Consider the following 16,939-nt stretch of genomic DNA (forward strand, 5'->3'; position numbering starts at 1 on the left):
GGCATTACTGTTGCAATTTTATAATAATAGAGTAAATCAATCATTCTTTAAAAAATTCAATTTGATTTCTCCATGGCGCACAACTGAAAACATTTTTTTGCTCTATGATTATGTACATTTAATCAAATCTCTTAGAAACAATTGGTTAACTGAAAAAATGCAAGAGTTATTCTGACTGCAGCCTTGAAAAAACTGCAAAGTGGGTTGACTTGAAGAAGCTGGTTGAGTTAAAAAATAATTCTATTGTGAAACTATCAAGGCTTAATGAAGTTTCTGTCTGACCAAAACCTATAGAACGACAGAATGTTGCTTTATGTCTTAAGATTTTTTGTTTTGAAACATTAACTGCACTAAAAATTCATCCAGAAATGCAGGATTCAGGTGGAACTGTTGATTTTGTAGAAAAAGTTGTAGACTTTTTCAAAATCCTAAATGTAAGAAGTCAGTTCGAAGATGTTAAAACAAAAGACTTAAAAAGGGCTGTCTTTGATAACCCTAATGATCAACGATTAGAATTTTTACTTGATATAGCAAGTATGTTTGAAAAAATGGTTCCTAAAAAACAAGGACAAAGAGTAAAACAACTTACCAAGGATACTGCTCTTGCTCTTGCATACACAAGTAGAGGACTGGTCGAGTTAACTAAGCATCTCCTCAGCACTTCACACGAATATGTATGTCTAGGAAATTTTTTGAGTGATCCCATAGAAAAAATGTTTAGTAAGCTACGTCAAGGTTCTGGTGGAACATATTTCATTAATGTTCAACAAGTTTTACAAAAAGTAAACATTAAGAAAACAAAACTTCTCTTTGATTTAAACACAGGTTTTGATGGAATTCAAACAAGTTGTGAACATGCTTGTTTGAAATGTGGATTTTTGCTAAATGATAACAATACCATTAAATGTGTTTCATAACCTTTCAAATATGGAGTTAGCCTTGTCTAAGTCTGTAAAAATGGCCTTAGTTTATATTCAGGATACATCAGTAGAAATGATGTAGATGAATATGATACACAGTTCTATTACGAAGAATTTGGGGAATTTACTAAAGAAATCAACAGAGGAGGCTTGAAGATACCTGGAGACAATATGTGTCAATGGGTTATTTATTGCTACGTATTTTTTCATCACATCATGTTATCAGTTTGTAGGACAAGTTTTATAAACATAACAATGATGATAGCAGAATTTTATCGATTTGAAAACATAGATAAGCTTCATGGAAAAAAACTATCTAACATATTATTTAACAACTATAGCAAGCTTTACTCACCTCGATCAACAAAAGAACCAGCTTTCACAGCGGAGCAGAAATATAAATGTATGTAAAATATGTTTTGTGGAGTTGTAGGGTTTGTGAAATTTGAAAAGAAATCATTTATATTATTAAAGAAAAGTGTTTTTTTTTTAATTAATCGATTAAGAAATGTTATCTTATTGTAAAAGGATTTTAAAATAAACAGCTCTCAACATTTGAAAACAAGCAACTTAGCAGCTAGTATAGTGGATTTTAAATTTTAACCCAACTTATTTGTTTACAAAATTGTTTAAATTGACATATTTGTTTACAAATTATCCGCCTACAGTTTTTTTTTTTTGCGCGTCTTTCAGGCCTGTTATTAAGTAGGCCGTGTTATTTGGTCTGTAACATTTTGAAGATTGCAAATTTTTGACAATGAGTTATAAGGGTTGCAACGTTTCACAATTTTCTACTTAATCCTTATAACTCCTTGTCAAAAATTTGCAATCTTTGCTTATATGAAAAATTCCTTATTTTAACATATAAAGGTGAAAACTTGTTAAATAAATGAAATGAGTTGATTTTAAAATGCAGGCACAAGAATAAATTCCTCTTATCTTTTTTGACACCGGGGATTAGCTAATATTTTGTAATTTCTTTGGTTGCCATCAAGTATGTCTTTTAGCGATGTAAAGATCTCACTACGCAGTATTGTAATCTTTAGCGGGTTTTTTTGTTTTTGATTTTTTATTCAATGGCTGATGATTGCCGTATAGGCATGAAGCCTAAAGTACCATAGAAAAAGTTGTTTTTTCTTTGTTATTATATATATGTATATCGCTCTATTTGAAATATCTTTTTAATATTGAGTACTCTTTTACCACTATGAGTTTTGTCTTATTATTATAATACTAAACAGCCTTAAATATTATTATATTATATATATATATATATATATATATATATATATATATATATAAAATATATATTTGTTTGTTTATTTATATACATAATTATGTATTATTAGGATTTGATCAAAGAAGCTTGCAGGTTTCGTAAAATTCATCCTTCTAATGCAGTATTTTTTGGCCTAAAAACATATAACAAGTCTGTTTCAAAATGGATTATTCCTACTATAAAAATTCAAACGTTAGACAAAAAGTTGAAGTATGTTTTACGATTACAGTTTAAAGTGTTAGATGTTTCCAGTTTGCGTAAAATTGATGATGTTTATGCATACCAATATTATTTGTTGCAGGTCAGAAAAATATTTTAACACTAAATAATAATAAACTTTTGAAGTAAATTTTTTAGCTTTATATTTATTTTATATACAATTATGGTTATGCTAATATTATTTATGCTGAAAAAACAGGGTTGGAAAAAACCCTGGGTTTTTAAAAAAAACCCAACCCAAATGTTTTTTTTTTGAATTTTATGGGTTTTATGGGTTTTTTTGGTTTTTTTCAAAACTCACCGTTATTATGAAATAAAAATTTCCAGAAAGGAAAGTTAAATTTCTAAATTTCTAGTTCATTTACCCTATATGTTCTTATTTTTATTGCCAAAGTACCTTAAGTCTCTAACATATTTTGGAGCTACTGGACTAGTCTAGGAGAATATGTTGTTATGTTGAGACTTTTGTTATGTTATGACTTTTAAAACTGCAAAGTGTTTCGGAATTTCCTGATTTATTAACTAGTTGACATTATTTATTTGTATTTTAATCATAATAGAATTTGTTTTCAGAAAAAATTTTTTTTTTAATAAGAACATATATTATGGCTCTTGGATCTGAAAGAAAGCTTGCAGATGAATGGAATGACGTGACTAAGTTATCAAAAACTGTTTCTGGAAAAGCAATACTGCAGTGCCAGTGCAATTATTGCAATGAAATTATTAATAGCCAAAAAATAGAAAGAATCAGAATTCATTTGAAAAAATGTAAAATAAACAAAAACCATCTGCTGATGTTGCAGAACGAAATAAGAATTTTATTTTAAATGATGGCCAAGTATCATCTCAGACATCTGTAAACTTGTTGTGTGATTTTGTTAGCCCAGTTACTTCAGAATCTTTTGAAGCATCAAGCACTTCTGGTGTCTTTGGGAGTAGCTACAACATCAACCCCATATAAAAAACAAAAGTTAATAGAAAACTACATTTCAAGAACAAGCTCAGACCAGAAGGATGTTTTTGACTTGCAAGTTGCCAAATTTTTTTTTGCATGCAATATTCCATTTAATGCTGTAGAAAATAGAGAATCTCTTTTTTGAGACCTGGTTATGATCCTCCGAACCGGAAAAAACTTTCAGGAGAGTTACTGGATAAAGTGAACGATGAGGTAGTTGTATCTATAAAAAGTGAATTTGCAAATAATAGGAGTACTATTACATTGATACAAGATGGTTGGAGTAGTGTCAGAAATGATCCAATTATTGCTCACAGTGTACATAATGGCAAGACCCCATATTAAATCTCTGCTATAGATGCAGGAAGTGAAAAAAAAACTTCAGAATATTGCGCTCAATTAGCCATTCAAGCAATAAAACACACCAAGAAGGTTTATGAGCAAGATGTAAGTATAATAATACTGTATATAGTATTAATGTACATAGTATTTACTTTAATTTAAATTAACTAAAAATATAAGAATATTTCTCTACTTCCAACAGGTATTTGCCATTTGTACAGATAATGAAAACAAAATGAAAAAGATGAAAGAAGTTCTTAAAGAGGAATATCCGTTGTTACTTACATATGGATGCTCAGCTCATTACTTAAATTTAGTTGAGAAGCATGTGACACCAAATTTTCTGGCACATTTAATTGAAGTGAACAAATACTTCCGAAACCATCACTAACCATGTGTGAGTGAAATATTGTTTATAATATATTATTTTAATTTTACAGTTTAATTTTTTTGTACTTTTTTATTCAGTGAATTATGTTAATATATCAACTAATTGAACTAGTTCTTAATTTCAGGGATGGCTTTTGAATGATAGGAATGGAGTTATGCCGCAACTTCCTAATGATACACGATGGAACTCTCAAGTAGACTGTTTAAAAACTTATATTAAAAATTATAACCACTACCTTGATATTATAGAGAAGCATGAAGGTGATATTAAACATAATATCAAGAAAATTATAGATAATGCTGGAATTTTCGGAGAAGCTAAAAATTTTCTAATTCAACTGGAGAAATGTGAGATAGCTTTAGATAAGGTTGATATGTAAAGCAAAATTGTTATTCATTAAAATATTTTAAACTATGGCTTCAATATACTGTTAAAATATTTGCAAAAATATTTAAAAAAAGAAGTTATATTTATAGCTACAAAGTGACTCAACATCATTGTCAGATGCATGTGAAGTTTGGTTATCTCTCCTGAAGGATGAAGACCTGAAGCCATATTATATGGATATTAGGTAAAAATTTGATGAAGCAATGGAACCTTTTGATTTTTTGGCAAATTTGACTGATATTAAATACCGAGGTATGACAACCAAATCTAACCTAAAAATTGAAAGAACAAACTTAAAACTACATTATTTTAACTTATATAACTTACAAAAGACATTAGTTGATTCTAGACTACAGACACAATTTATGACATAATATCCATATATTTACATTTCTCATTTTTAATATATAAAGCAGGAATACAATAAACTTTAATTTTAGGAAAATCTTTAAGTATTGAACAAGAAGCTGCTGCAGAAGCTTGGCTAAGTGATAGGCACAATGAATACGTCACTGGATACTATGATTTCAGGCTAAAAGTCACAACTACCTTTCCACCGTACATGTTCAACGATTACTTTATTTCTACAATTTCAAGTGAAAGATGGTGGGGTATAATAGATTTGAAGCAAAGGCTGCATCAAAAATCTTTACCACTGCCAGAAAGGTTTGCAAAATTTTTTCAATCTCTTCATAGTTGTCCTGCAAGCACTGGCTCCATAGAAATAGGTTAGGGAACGATAGAGCTGAAAAGCTTGTTCGGATATACAGACATTTGAGAGGAGAAGAATTTGATTGGTAAACAACAATGGCCAATCATTTTGTTAAGCTTTTGAAACTTAATAAAATATAGTTTGTAATTTTCATTGATTTTTCTTTTTCTTTTTAGGCGTTAAACTAATTTCCCTAATAATTTTTTCTGTATAACCCCAACCAGCTATACAAATGATTAATCATATTATGGATTATTCTGTAAGGAGTTTAAACTAAAAAGTATAATATACATATATATTTCATAATAATAAATCCAATATTATTTACAATATAGGGTTTATAAAAGCTAAGAATCTGTTGTAAAAAAACATATTTTTAAAAAAACCCAAATATCTTTGGGTTTTTTTAAGGTGGGTTTTTTTGGGTTGGGTTTTTTTGGGTTGGGTTTTTTTGCCAACCCTGTGAAAAAGTAGCTAAAATAAATTTTAATAAATGGTTTTTTTTTTCTTTTTATTTTTATTAAGCAATTTTTTCCAAAAAAGATGATCTAATATTTTTTTTAAAAAGTTATATAATGTTTTAAACAAATAATGCTATGTTTTTTTTTAAAAAACTATGCGTTTTAGCATCATTTAAAAAATTTAACTTTTATCTGCATTATATTATTTACTTAAAGTTATATTTATCCCATCTACTATTTGTTATATTTTTTGTGTAATATTAGGCTATTTCTTATTAAATTAATGTCATTATTTATATTTTGTTTAAATATTTCCTTAAGTTACTCAAGTTTAAGATTTAAATTTGTCAAAATAGTTTATTTACTTTTTCTTTAACTTTATTTAGTGTCGACATGACTTTAAGAATGGAGTTTATGCAAATTTAGTAGAAAGTAAAAATGAAACTGATTTATTGAGAATGGTTATCTTGGAAATGTACATTGTTCACCAAACAACTGCAGTTTCTTTGAAAGATCTTTTGAAAAATAAAAGAAAGTAAGAAAAATACTTGATTTAATTTATTAAAAGATTGATGCAAATGAAAAAAAAAATCAAATTTTGTATTTTCAATTTATCATTTTGAATTTATTTTACTATTTTTTGATGATGATTTTTGATATTTCTACTGAACTTATGTTTTGTTCCTTCTTCATTCCAAAGATAGTATTTGTTTTTTTAGTAAAATAAAACCAAACAAACAAAAGACAAATACTATGTAAAAATAAAAGGCAGAAAAATAGACATTTAAAAAATATCTTTATTTTATCCTAGCGTTTTTTTAGTTATAAAAATGTTATAGCATAATCAATCGTTTTAATAAAAAAACAATATAAAAATACTATTATACTATAAAAGTTCATTCATTTCTTTTTTTCTTTAAATTTTTAAAAGAATAACTAAATAAAAAACATCAACATATTTAAAATTTCATTAATAAAAAGTTTTTATTTTGCACAGGTTTGGTTGTGCTCATGTAAACTGACTTACACGGGTGTGGAGGTGGGCATGGGCTATAGGCCACCATTCCTGCCAAAACCTATATATATGCCTATACACACTAAAAATTAAAGGTAGAAATTTTTAGTTAAGGTAGGATATGTGATATACCCTTAGTAAGGTATAATTTTCTACCTTATAAGGTAGAAAATTATACCTTTAAGTTAGAAAATTGTATAAGAAATAATTGTTTTTAATATAATTTTCTACCCTAAAAGGTAGAAAATTATACCTTACTAAGGGTATATCACATATCCTACCTTAAGGTAGAAATTTCTCCCTTTTTTTTTAGTGTGTATAAAAAATTTTAAATATGTTTAAAATTATTTATATGGGCATATATATATATATTTATATATATATATATATATATATATATATATATATATATATATATATATATATATATACGTATTTGTATATATATATATATATATATGTATATATATATATATATATATATATATATATATATATCTTTTAAAAATCATATTCTTGTTATACGATATTTATAATTGTTGTGTAAATAAATATATAATTACATCGAAATATATTTAAAACAAAATGTTTATACGCAGCCGTTTTAATCAAATTTAACAATTATAAATATCGTATAACAAGAATATGATTTTTAAAAGATTTTATTACTGCTCTTTACGGCAAAGAGAATCACAAAAAAACAAAGAAAAAAACAAAAAACATGAAGATACGAAAAGCAAACGAAAAATCTTCTTCAAAAAAGAATAGAAAATTGAAAGGTGAAAATTAAATGAATAAAAACAAGGGAACTTGGAGACCATTTATTTTGTTCAAAAAAATTTTAAACTGACGCCATTATACCATTTAATAAAAACTATTTTTATTTTACGCCTGTAATGTCTTCTTTTTTGACGGTTTGATTTATGTAGTTTTGTAACAATTTTGTAACGTTTTTTATTACACCTGATGATGCTGACCGCAAAAGGTCAGCAAAATATTGTGTAAATAAATATATAATTACATCGAAATATATTTAAAACAAAATGTTTATACGCAGCCGTTTTAATCAAATTTAACAATATATATATATATATATATATATATATATATATATATATATATATATATATATATATATATATATATATGAGCCGTAATAAATCAGTAAAAACCACTTATCCAACTTTTTTCATTTAGAAATCTATTCTAATTTTTTGTTCAATAAACATTCTTGGTTCTCATGTATATTTATTTCAAATTTTTTTTGAAGGCATAATATGCATTTTTTGGAAATGTTACTATATGCAGGTGCTGTTTTAAGGATGGTCAATAAAAGTCATCAATATTTTTATCTTTCAATTCCCACATGTATTTTAACAGCATGGTGTCTTGACTTTTCCTATGTTAGTGGAAATATTTTTACTACATGGAGAGTTGAACCAAATTACATTTCTAGTTCTATTTCGCTTTTTTGTATTCTTTTTTTCAGTGTCAATTTTGAGTTCAAATTTTTGAAATCCACTTTTTTTGAGGACATCTTCAAAAACTCATTTAGAGGAATTGAATACATTTTCGTTAGCGGAGTTTTGGTTAAGCCTGTTAATAATTGAAACTGGAATTTGTTTTAGAATTCTGGGTCAATAATTTAAGTTAATATTAATATATAAGAATTCATCATTTGGTTTTTTGAAAGGCTTATATGAATTTTCAGAGAGGTTAAATGTGACATCAAGAAAATTTAAAATTTTTAAATTTATGCTTATTTCGATTTGAAAGCCAATATTAAAAAAAAATTTTTAATATCTTTTCTAATTTTATTGCGCTGTGGACAAGATTTTCATGTAAAATAACTGATTATAAATGGTAACTATGAGTTACAATTGTTATGTTATTATAAAAAAAAGTATTATTTGAAGGTGTCATGTTTTTATTTATGAAAATAAATTACATAGGTCAACAAATTTTTTTAATTTTTAGTTTGAGAAAAATAAAAAGGTGAAAGAATGTTGCAGGTTTTGCATCAGACTATGCTTGTCTTAAAAAGTTTATAGAAAAATATGACAAGTATCTTTAAAAATCTGGAAAAAAGAAAGAATGCAATGAAATAATAAAGAATATTTTTGGATATCTTTTTAATATAGCTGGTATTTATAACACGTGGAAGATCAGAAATTTTAGTCTAAAAGATAAAAAAATTTTTATAACATAATCATTAAGTTTAGGAGATGTTTTATAACATACAATCATTAAGTTTAGGAGATGTTGAGGACATTTTTAATATACAAGTGTCATTACATCTTTTATAATGTTTTTAATATTAACAGTACTATTTCCACAGACAAAGTAAATAATTTTCCAGTTAGCAGTTTAACTATCAGAAGAAAATTGTTCAGATTTTGATTCACAATTATGAATCACTAGTAATGAAAACATCAAGAAAGAGAGTATACAACAGAACCAAGTTAGCATCTAATTTTGTGATAAATGAGTTTTTAAGTGCAAATTAGCTACAATCTGTAAAATTTATACAAAAAAGGTATTGAAATTGAAACTCTAAATCAGTCAGGAATATGGAGATCAACTATAGATGAGACAAGGAGATAGCAAGAAGAAATTTATTAATAAAATAGTACAGGAAAAACATTTCTACACAAAGAAAATCACGAAAAGAGTCCCAGTCAGCTTCTGCCTACATTTTGGTGGAAAGAAAATAAACAAGGTTGAAGGCTAAGCTGTCATGCTTCCAAATATAATTAACTTATAAGTTGTTAAATGTGAAAGTGGAAAATGTGACACAACAGCACAAGAAAATTCAATGGTGCAGTTGTAAAAATACAAAATGAAATGGAAACCAGAGGTTTTACTAAACAGCAATATTTAGGATGTCAGCATCATATACTAAATCTCACTTTGAAACATGTTTTGGGTCACTTTGTATATTATAAATCAACTTCTAATTTTGATTGCAAAAGACTTAACGGAAATCTTCAAAAAATTATAAATGTGAAGGTGAGCCTAAGCATAGCATAAACTTAGTATGGCAAGATGACTTTTGTTAAACTTTTTGTTACTTAAAGATTCATTAGAAATTACCAAAAATTAAAAGGCAAAGGTATTTATCATTGCAAAGTTCAAGATAGAACTTATGTTCATCATATGTCACATCATATATTCATCATATGTTGCATGATAAAACCTGTCAGTTATTGCTGTTAAAATCAACATTAGAACGAGAAGATCGAAATCCATATTGATAATCAGAAAGTAAGTCATTAAATTCAAGATGAGAGGTTAAATATTTGTTAACTTGTTCAAACATTTAATCTCTCATCTTGTTAAGTAGTTTTAAAAGTATAGACGACAGCTCCGGAAAACACTTCTGCAAGACTATAAAAGTTATGTTGTCTGGACCACAAGAGGATGTTAAGCAATTGATCAATCTGTTTGTTAGTTATATCAGGTAGGATCTAATTAGCGGAATCAAGAGATGAGATAGATGAAAAGTTCTCAGCAAACAGTTCAGCTTTCTCTTTAGGTGAGATAACAAAATCTGAACAATGAAAGAGTGGTCAAATAACAGATTTGTCCTTATTATAGACACTGTTAAAGATTCTCCAGAAGTCTGTTTTCTGGAGAATTGTTTTGCTGATAGATATGAAAATAATGGTTACGATTGTAAATTGCAGCAGCACGATGAAAAAAGTAAGGCTTGACTTGGAATCATTGATAGGAAATAAAAGTTTCTTGCCAGCCAGAATCCAAGAAGTTATGTAAGAAGCACATTTTTCAGCAGGAAGACGAAAGATTTCTACCCAAGGGCCATCACAAAGAAAATCATGAAAAGAGTCCCAGTCAGCTTTAAGGCAGTTGTAAGAGGTACAATGATATGGGGATTCGGGTGATGAAGAAGAATGAGATAATGGCTTTAGAGAAATCAAACTGTGATCAGAAGCACTTGAGGGTGAATGTGGAGAATAGTGATGTACCGATTAATCAGCATCGGCTTAATCGGCCACTTTTTGCACAGTTAAAATCGGTATTGGCATCGGCCTTTTTTTATTAACTTACTGATTTGTATTACCGATGGTATTTTAGTATTTTTATCCTGCATAATGATAATAATTAAATAATAAATAATCTAAACTTTATGCATTACTTAGAATTTTTTAAGAAGTTGTTTATTTTGACTTTGTTTACAGGCAAATTTATTTATTCTTAAAATGATGTGTATAAACTTTAATTTAACAGCTGAATGTATTTATACTTTTATTACTATAATGTTGTTTTTAGAATAATTTTATTTTGTATTATTTTACTGTTATACTTAAAAGTAACCTATTTAAGCATTGTTATCTATATGTATTCAAGTATTGCCTTCTATATTTCTATATGATTGTTATTTAGATATCTAAATTACTAGTAAGTTAATAAAGTTGAAGATTCAAAAATATATTCAGAATGGCAGCGGCTTTGTTTGGAAAAAATGTTCCAATAATATCACACAGTTGGGTGTGGAAATATTTTACTAATCTAAGTCTTTTAACACAACAAATATGTTGTCTCATATTAATACAATACATAAAGAAACAGCAAGCAAAGAGTTGAAACTTAATGAAGAAAACAAAAGGAGAGCAGAAAGTGAACAAAATGTGTTCAAGAAGTCAACTGATGCAAGTTGCTCAAAACAGTCTCAACAAATTTTGTTTGAAACACATGAGAGAAAAAAGGCCTGGGGCATTAATGATCACAGGTCTAAATTAATTATTAAATATATTGCAGAAATGATTGCGGTTGATATTCAACCTTTTTCTATAGTAGAAGACATCGGATTTCAAAGATTGCTAAACCATTTATGTCTTAACTATTGCATTCTTAGTAGAAAATACATTAAAAACTCTGTTTTTCAAAATATATACAACCAAGTCAGACAAAATGTCAAAATAGAAATAAATGATGCTTTATACATTTCATTTACAACTGATAAATGGGCATCTACCAACAGAAAATGCTCATTTCTTAGCTTGACAGCTCATTGGTTAACTAATGAATTTCATCAAAAATTGGCAATTCTTCGAGCTTGTCAACTCAATGTATAGCATACTGCCTAAAATATAAGTGGTGCAATTCTAAGTTCTATGAATGACTTTCTTATTCCAACTTCAATGGTGCATTTAGTCGCTAGAGATAATGCAGCTAATATGGTAGCTGGAATAAGAGAGGTAGGTTACAACAGTTTACTGTGTTTTTTACACACTTTGCAACTTGTGTTGAATGACGCCGTATTTGCCCAGATATATATTAGAAATATATCAACAACTTGTAAAAACATAGTAACCCATTTTAATCATTCATCATCTTCCTTTGAAGTTTATCAAAAATATCAAACTCATTATCAAGTGCCAGAAAACAGGTTCAAACAAGACATTACAACAAGATGGAATAGTTGATATTTTATGTTCAAAAGAATTTTTGAACAGAAGCATGCTTTGATCCCATTTTGTTTTGATAATGACAACTCTAAACTAAAGTCACTGGAAAACAATGAATGGATTATTTAAGAAAAATTACTACAACTTTTAAAAATGTTTAATGGTATAACAACTTTGTTAAGTGAGCGTGAAGTAATTGCATCTGCTATAATTCCAACTATACAAGTTGTAAAAACCATGCTGGTTCAAGCTGAAAAGTCTCCCTTGTTTTTAGGATTAGGGACAACTTTAAAAGAATGTAAAAAATCAGCGAATGAAAGATTTAAAAAATATCTTAATGACAAAAATCTCATTTTACCTACATTTTTAGATCCAAGGTATAAAAATAATTTTATTCCAAATGAAGAAGCTGATAGTTATTTTAAAAATATTATTAAATGGCTTGTAGATTGCTCAAAAAGTCTTCAACAAAAAGATCATATGGAATTTCAACCTGAGGTCAGTTTTTCATCAAGTAAATCTAGATTTTGATTTTTCAAAATGGTTTGAAAATTTTTATTAAAAATTAAAACACTTTAGTTGAAAACACATCAAAATCTGAAGTTCTGCAAGAAACAGAAAGCAAACATTATTTAAAATTTAAAATGAAGTTTTAATTTATTTGAGCCATGTCATTACCATGCAACAAGATCAAGGAGCAAATAGAAACAACTTTATGCAATTAGCTCCAATAGCTCAGAAGTATTTATCATGCCCTCCATCTTCTATTAAAAGTGAACGGTTGTTCAGTTGTGAAGGAAAAGTTTGTTCTTTACAATGAAGTAGGTTAACTCCGGAAACAGGAGAAATGCTTATGTTTTTACATTACAATAGTTGTATACACAATTTTAAATACTAAACATTGTTAAAACTGCTATTGGTGCTTTCTTTAGAAGCTTAAAGTTATTTTTTTTTTGGTATTAGATTTTGAAGTCTCTTATTTTATTTTAAAAAATATATATATATATATATGTATATATATATATGTATATATATATATGTATATATATATATATATATATATATATATATATATATATATATATATATATATATATATATATATATATATATATATATATATATAAAGTTTTTTTTTTGTTTGCTTTTTATAAAGAGATTAAAATTCTAAGTAAACTTCTTATCATACCATTTTCTTTTTAAAATTGAAATAAAAAGCATTCCTCTAAAATTGTATTTATTTTTTAAAAGTTTTCATCGATAATTAAACTAAAAAAATGCATTTTATTTCTAATAGCTTTTAAAATAAAGCTTTGGCTCTGATTTAGGTCTAAGTATTTGTTTACAAGTTCTGGTTCCATAAATATGATTTAAAATTGTATATACATAATTTAAAATTGTATGGTTTTATATTTTCGAAAATTTTAATTATTAGTTAATCCATCGGTATCGGCATTAGTATCGGCCTTTTCCTATTCATCGGCATCAGCCAAAAACATGCAATTGGTACATTGCTAGTGGAGAAACTGAGCACTGACTAGGATCAGAAACAAAACATAAGTTGAGTAGAGAAGGTAAATGATTTGTATTGTCTGGAAAGCGAGTTGGAATGTTGACTATTTGTGTTAGAGATTGAGAACGGCAAAAGTTGTGGGCCTTAACACCTCCAGAGTCACTGACACTAGAACCAAACCATTCAGTGTGATGAGCATTAAAGTCATGAACAACAATGATATTGCTAGAAGGATTAAGAGAAAGGACTTGGTTAATTTGATCAGAAACAACAGCAAAAAGAGTGTAGTCTTGAGATGAAAGAGAGTGATATAGAACAAAGATTTATAGTGTGAAGTGGTGCTAAACATAAGTACACAAAATAATAGTCTATGGATTCAAACCTAGTTTCCCGACAAATGGGTGAATTCTTATGAATGCAAATGCCCAGGCCAAGTATGTGACTATTGGAGTCTTTATGAATTAAAGGGAGATAACCATCACCACTAAGATCGCAAAATGAGATAACTGAACTCAAATAAGTTCCACAAAACAAGTAGAGCTAGTAGGTAAACTTTTCAAAAGTTAAGACTCAACTGAAGAAAAGACCATGAATATCAGTGAATGATAGATTTAGAGAACTTGGTGATGATGATGGTTTTTTGTGTTTAGAGTTTTTTGGTGCATTAGTCATTTTTGGATTTATTAAAGAACACGACTCAAAGCATAGATAGTACTAAGTACACTTTCTAATAGTCCAAACAATTGCCTCATTATTATTATAACCTAAGCTGTAACAAAGGGCTCCAAATGTGACCCTGACAATGCACACTAAAAGTACAAACAGGAACACCATCTATGTGCAACTTAGCATTGTTAGTACTCCAATATTTTACAGCTGTTGATGGAATCAGTCTCTCTGAGAGCTACCTCAGAGTTTGGGAAACCTGAATACCAGCCGGCCTCAGAACCATAAAACTGAGTTTTAAAGCTGTACGCTCATTAGGAGATAATAGAATGAGTTGCCTAGTCTTAAACACAGAAGTACAAGCAAAACCCATGCATTAACTAAAGAAGATCCAGCATGCAACATCTTAAATTGGGAACAGTTAATTATAAATACATTTACGTCAGTCTAATAGATAAAGAAGGTGTGTGAAGCTGGTCAACGGATAGAATCTGTTTACCTCTAAAAGTCTTTGCCGAGAAGGTCTTCTACAAGACAATTGCTGGTAAGTAGATTTAACATCTGGTCAAGATGAAAAGATGAAAAATTAATTTATTTAACATTTGCCCGAAGTGCTTCAAGAGACACTGAATCATAGAAGGTAGTGCTGTAGGTACTCCAAGAACAAACATTGCTGAATGTGATGGAAAAACTCCATTACATTCAGTAATGATGTTTGTTCTTGTTCATTCATTAAATTGATCAGAAAACTCCTTCAGAATTAAAAAAAAGTAGTAATATGCAAGTGTGAAATTTATTAGGTAGAATAATAAAAAGGTAGGAAGAAGACCTGTTTTAAAGAAGATGGCATTTTAGTAACTTACCGCTTTATGAAATTAATTATTATTTTTATTAACCAGCTTATATGGCATATGATTTTTAAATATTAACTATAATTTACTGTTTGTTCTATTTATTTTGGTAACTGTTTATAAATGAGTGGGAAATGTGTTATTAGTTTTGAAAATGTGAGTGTTTATAAATGAGTGGGAAATGTGTTATTAGTTTTGAAAATGATTTTAATGAGCAGATAGAAAAAGTGCAATTTTTTTCTTATATATCATTAAACTTATTTTAATTTTTTCTTATACATCATTAAACTTATTTTAATTTTTTCTTATATATCATTAAACTTGTTTTAATTTTTTCTTGTACATCATTAAACTTATTTTAATTTTTTCTTATACATCATTAAACTTATTTTAATTTTTTCTTATACATCATTAAACTTATTTTAAATTTTTCTTATATATCATTAAACTTATTTTAATTTTTTCTTATACATCATTAAACTTATTTTAATTTTTTCTTTATACTTCATTTAAACAATTAGTTTTTAGTAAAACTTTGTTTTATCTAACATGTTGTAATGCTATGTAATATAAGTAATTGCTATAGTAGAATTTCATAAAACAATTTTTTTTTTTAAGTATTAATTATTCAGTTTAAATTTTTAAAATATTTTATTGGTTTGTTATTGACAAACATTTCATTAAGTGATCAAATATTTTATTTTGAGCCACTTTTTATTGAAAGTCATTAACTAAACTAACATTTAATCTATAATTCAAAAAAATTCTATTTTCTAAAATTTGTTTTCATATTTTCACTTTTCTCATAGATGGTTGCATAAAAGTAGTTTTTATAGTTCTATCTACAAACAAAGTTGAAAGACAAAATTCATATGTTAGTTAAGCACAAGGCTGCAGAGTCTGATCTTTTTACTTCTCCTCAGAATAAAGCAGAGTTATTTGCAAAGAAATCTTACTCTAGTTTGACTCTTAAATATAATGGCCATACTCTTCCTGCCAGTTAAACAGATTAAACCCATTGTTAAACATCCAAATCACTCTGGCTTCCAATGCTAAATTTAATTCTCAATTAAACACTTCTACAGTTTGTGCTTCAGACAAGATTTCCATCATAGTACTAAAAAGTGTTCTCCAGAACTATCTTAAATTTTTGCTAATTTTTTAAAAACTGCTAAATAAGTGGGTCCAATTTTTAAAAACTCTAGAAAACACTTTGACCTCTCCAACTATTCTATGGTTAGTCATCACTATGTTATTAGTTTCTTTATATAAAGGTTTTGAGATTATTAAGTTATTTCTAACTGCAGTATTAAAGTTATTTTTGAAAACCTACACTCTTTTTTATTTCAAGTAACTTTAAGGTTACCACAAGGTTCTTTCTTTGCTTCTGTAATGTTTCTCATCTACAATATCGAACTTCATGAAAATTTATTTTATCTAAAGTGGCTTTATTTGGTGAAGTTATACTTTTGTCTTGGCAAAAAATCTTCACTTTTTGATTGCTTAGAACAGGCACCTGATTTTTAATCTGATCTCTCTTCTGTAACAGCCTAAGGCTAGCAGTAGCTTATGGATTTAAATTTTGGACTTAAAATCCACAATTTTTGTTAGACAATAAAACTCATTTATTTACTACAAAGAAATACTGGAATAATATTGGCATTCCTATATTGATAAATAACAACCCTCTTACTCTCAGAAAAAGTCTAAAAGCTTATTGTAAATGTAATTAGGGCTGTTTTATCTGCCAAGCTTGAGCCACTCTCCCATTGTTGTAAGGTGGTTTCTTTCTTTTTTCT

At 27.5% G+C, this 16,939-nt stretch overlaps 1 protein-coding gene across 2 annotated transcripts in view; it reads left to right on the forward strand.

The window, feature by feature from the left end:
- The window catches only part of LOC100199166 (uncharacterized), a 70,117-nt gene that overhangs the window by 3,370 nt on the left and 49,808 nt on the right, over nt 1–16,939 (forward strand). For both annotated transcript variants that reach the window (XM_065805952.1, XM_065805953.1), the window contains exons 2-3: nt 2,270–2,500; nt 6,053–6,201. In XM_065805952.1, coding sequence (XP_065662024.1) covers nt 2,270–2,500; nt 6,053–6,201 — 380 coding nt within the window. The remainder of the gene's footprint in view (nt 1–2,269; nt 2,501–6,052; nt 6,202–16,939) is intronic.

This window comes from Hydra vulgaris, chromosome 09 (genome assembly GCF_038396675.1).
Source record: "Hydra vulgaris chromosome 09, alternate assembly HydraT2T_AEP".
Lineage (NCBI taxonomy): Eukaryota > Metazoa > Cnidaria > Hydrozoa > Anthoathecata > Hydridae > Hydra > Hydra vulgaris.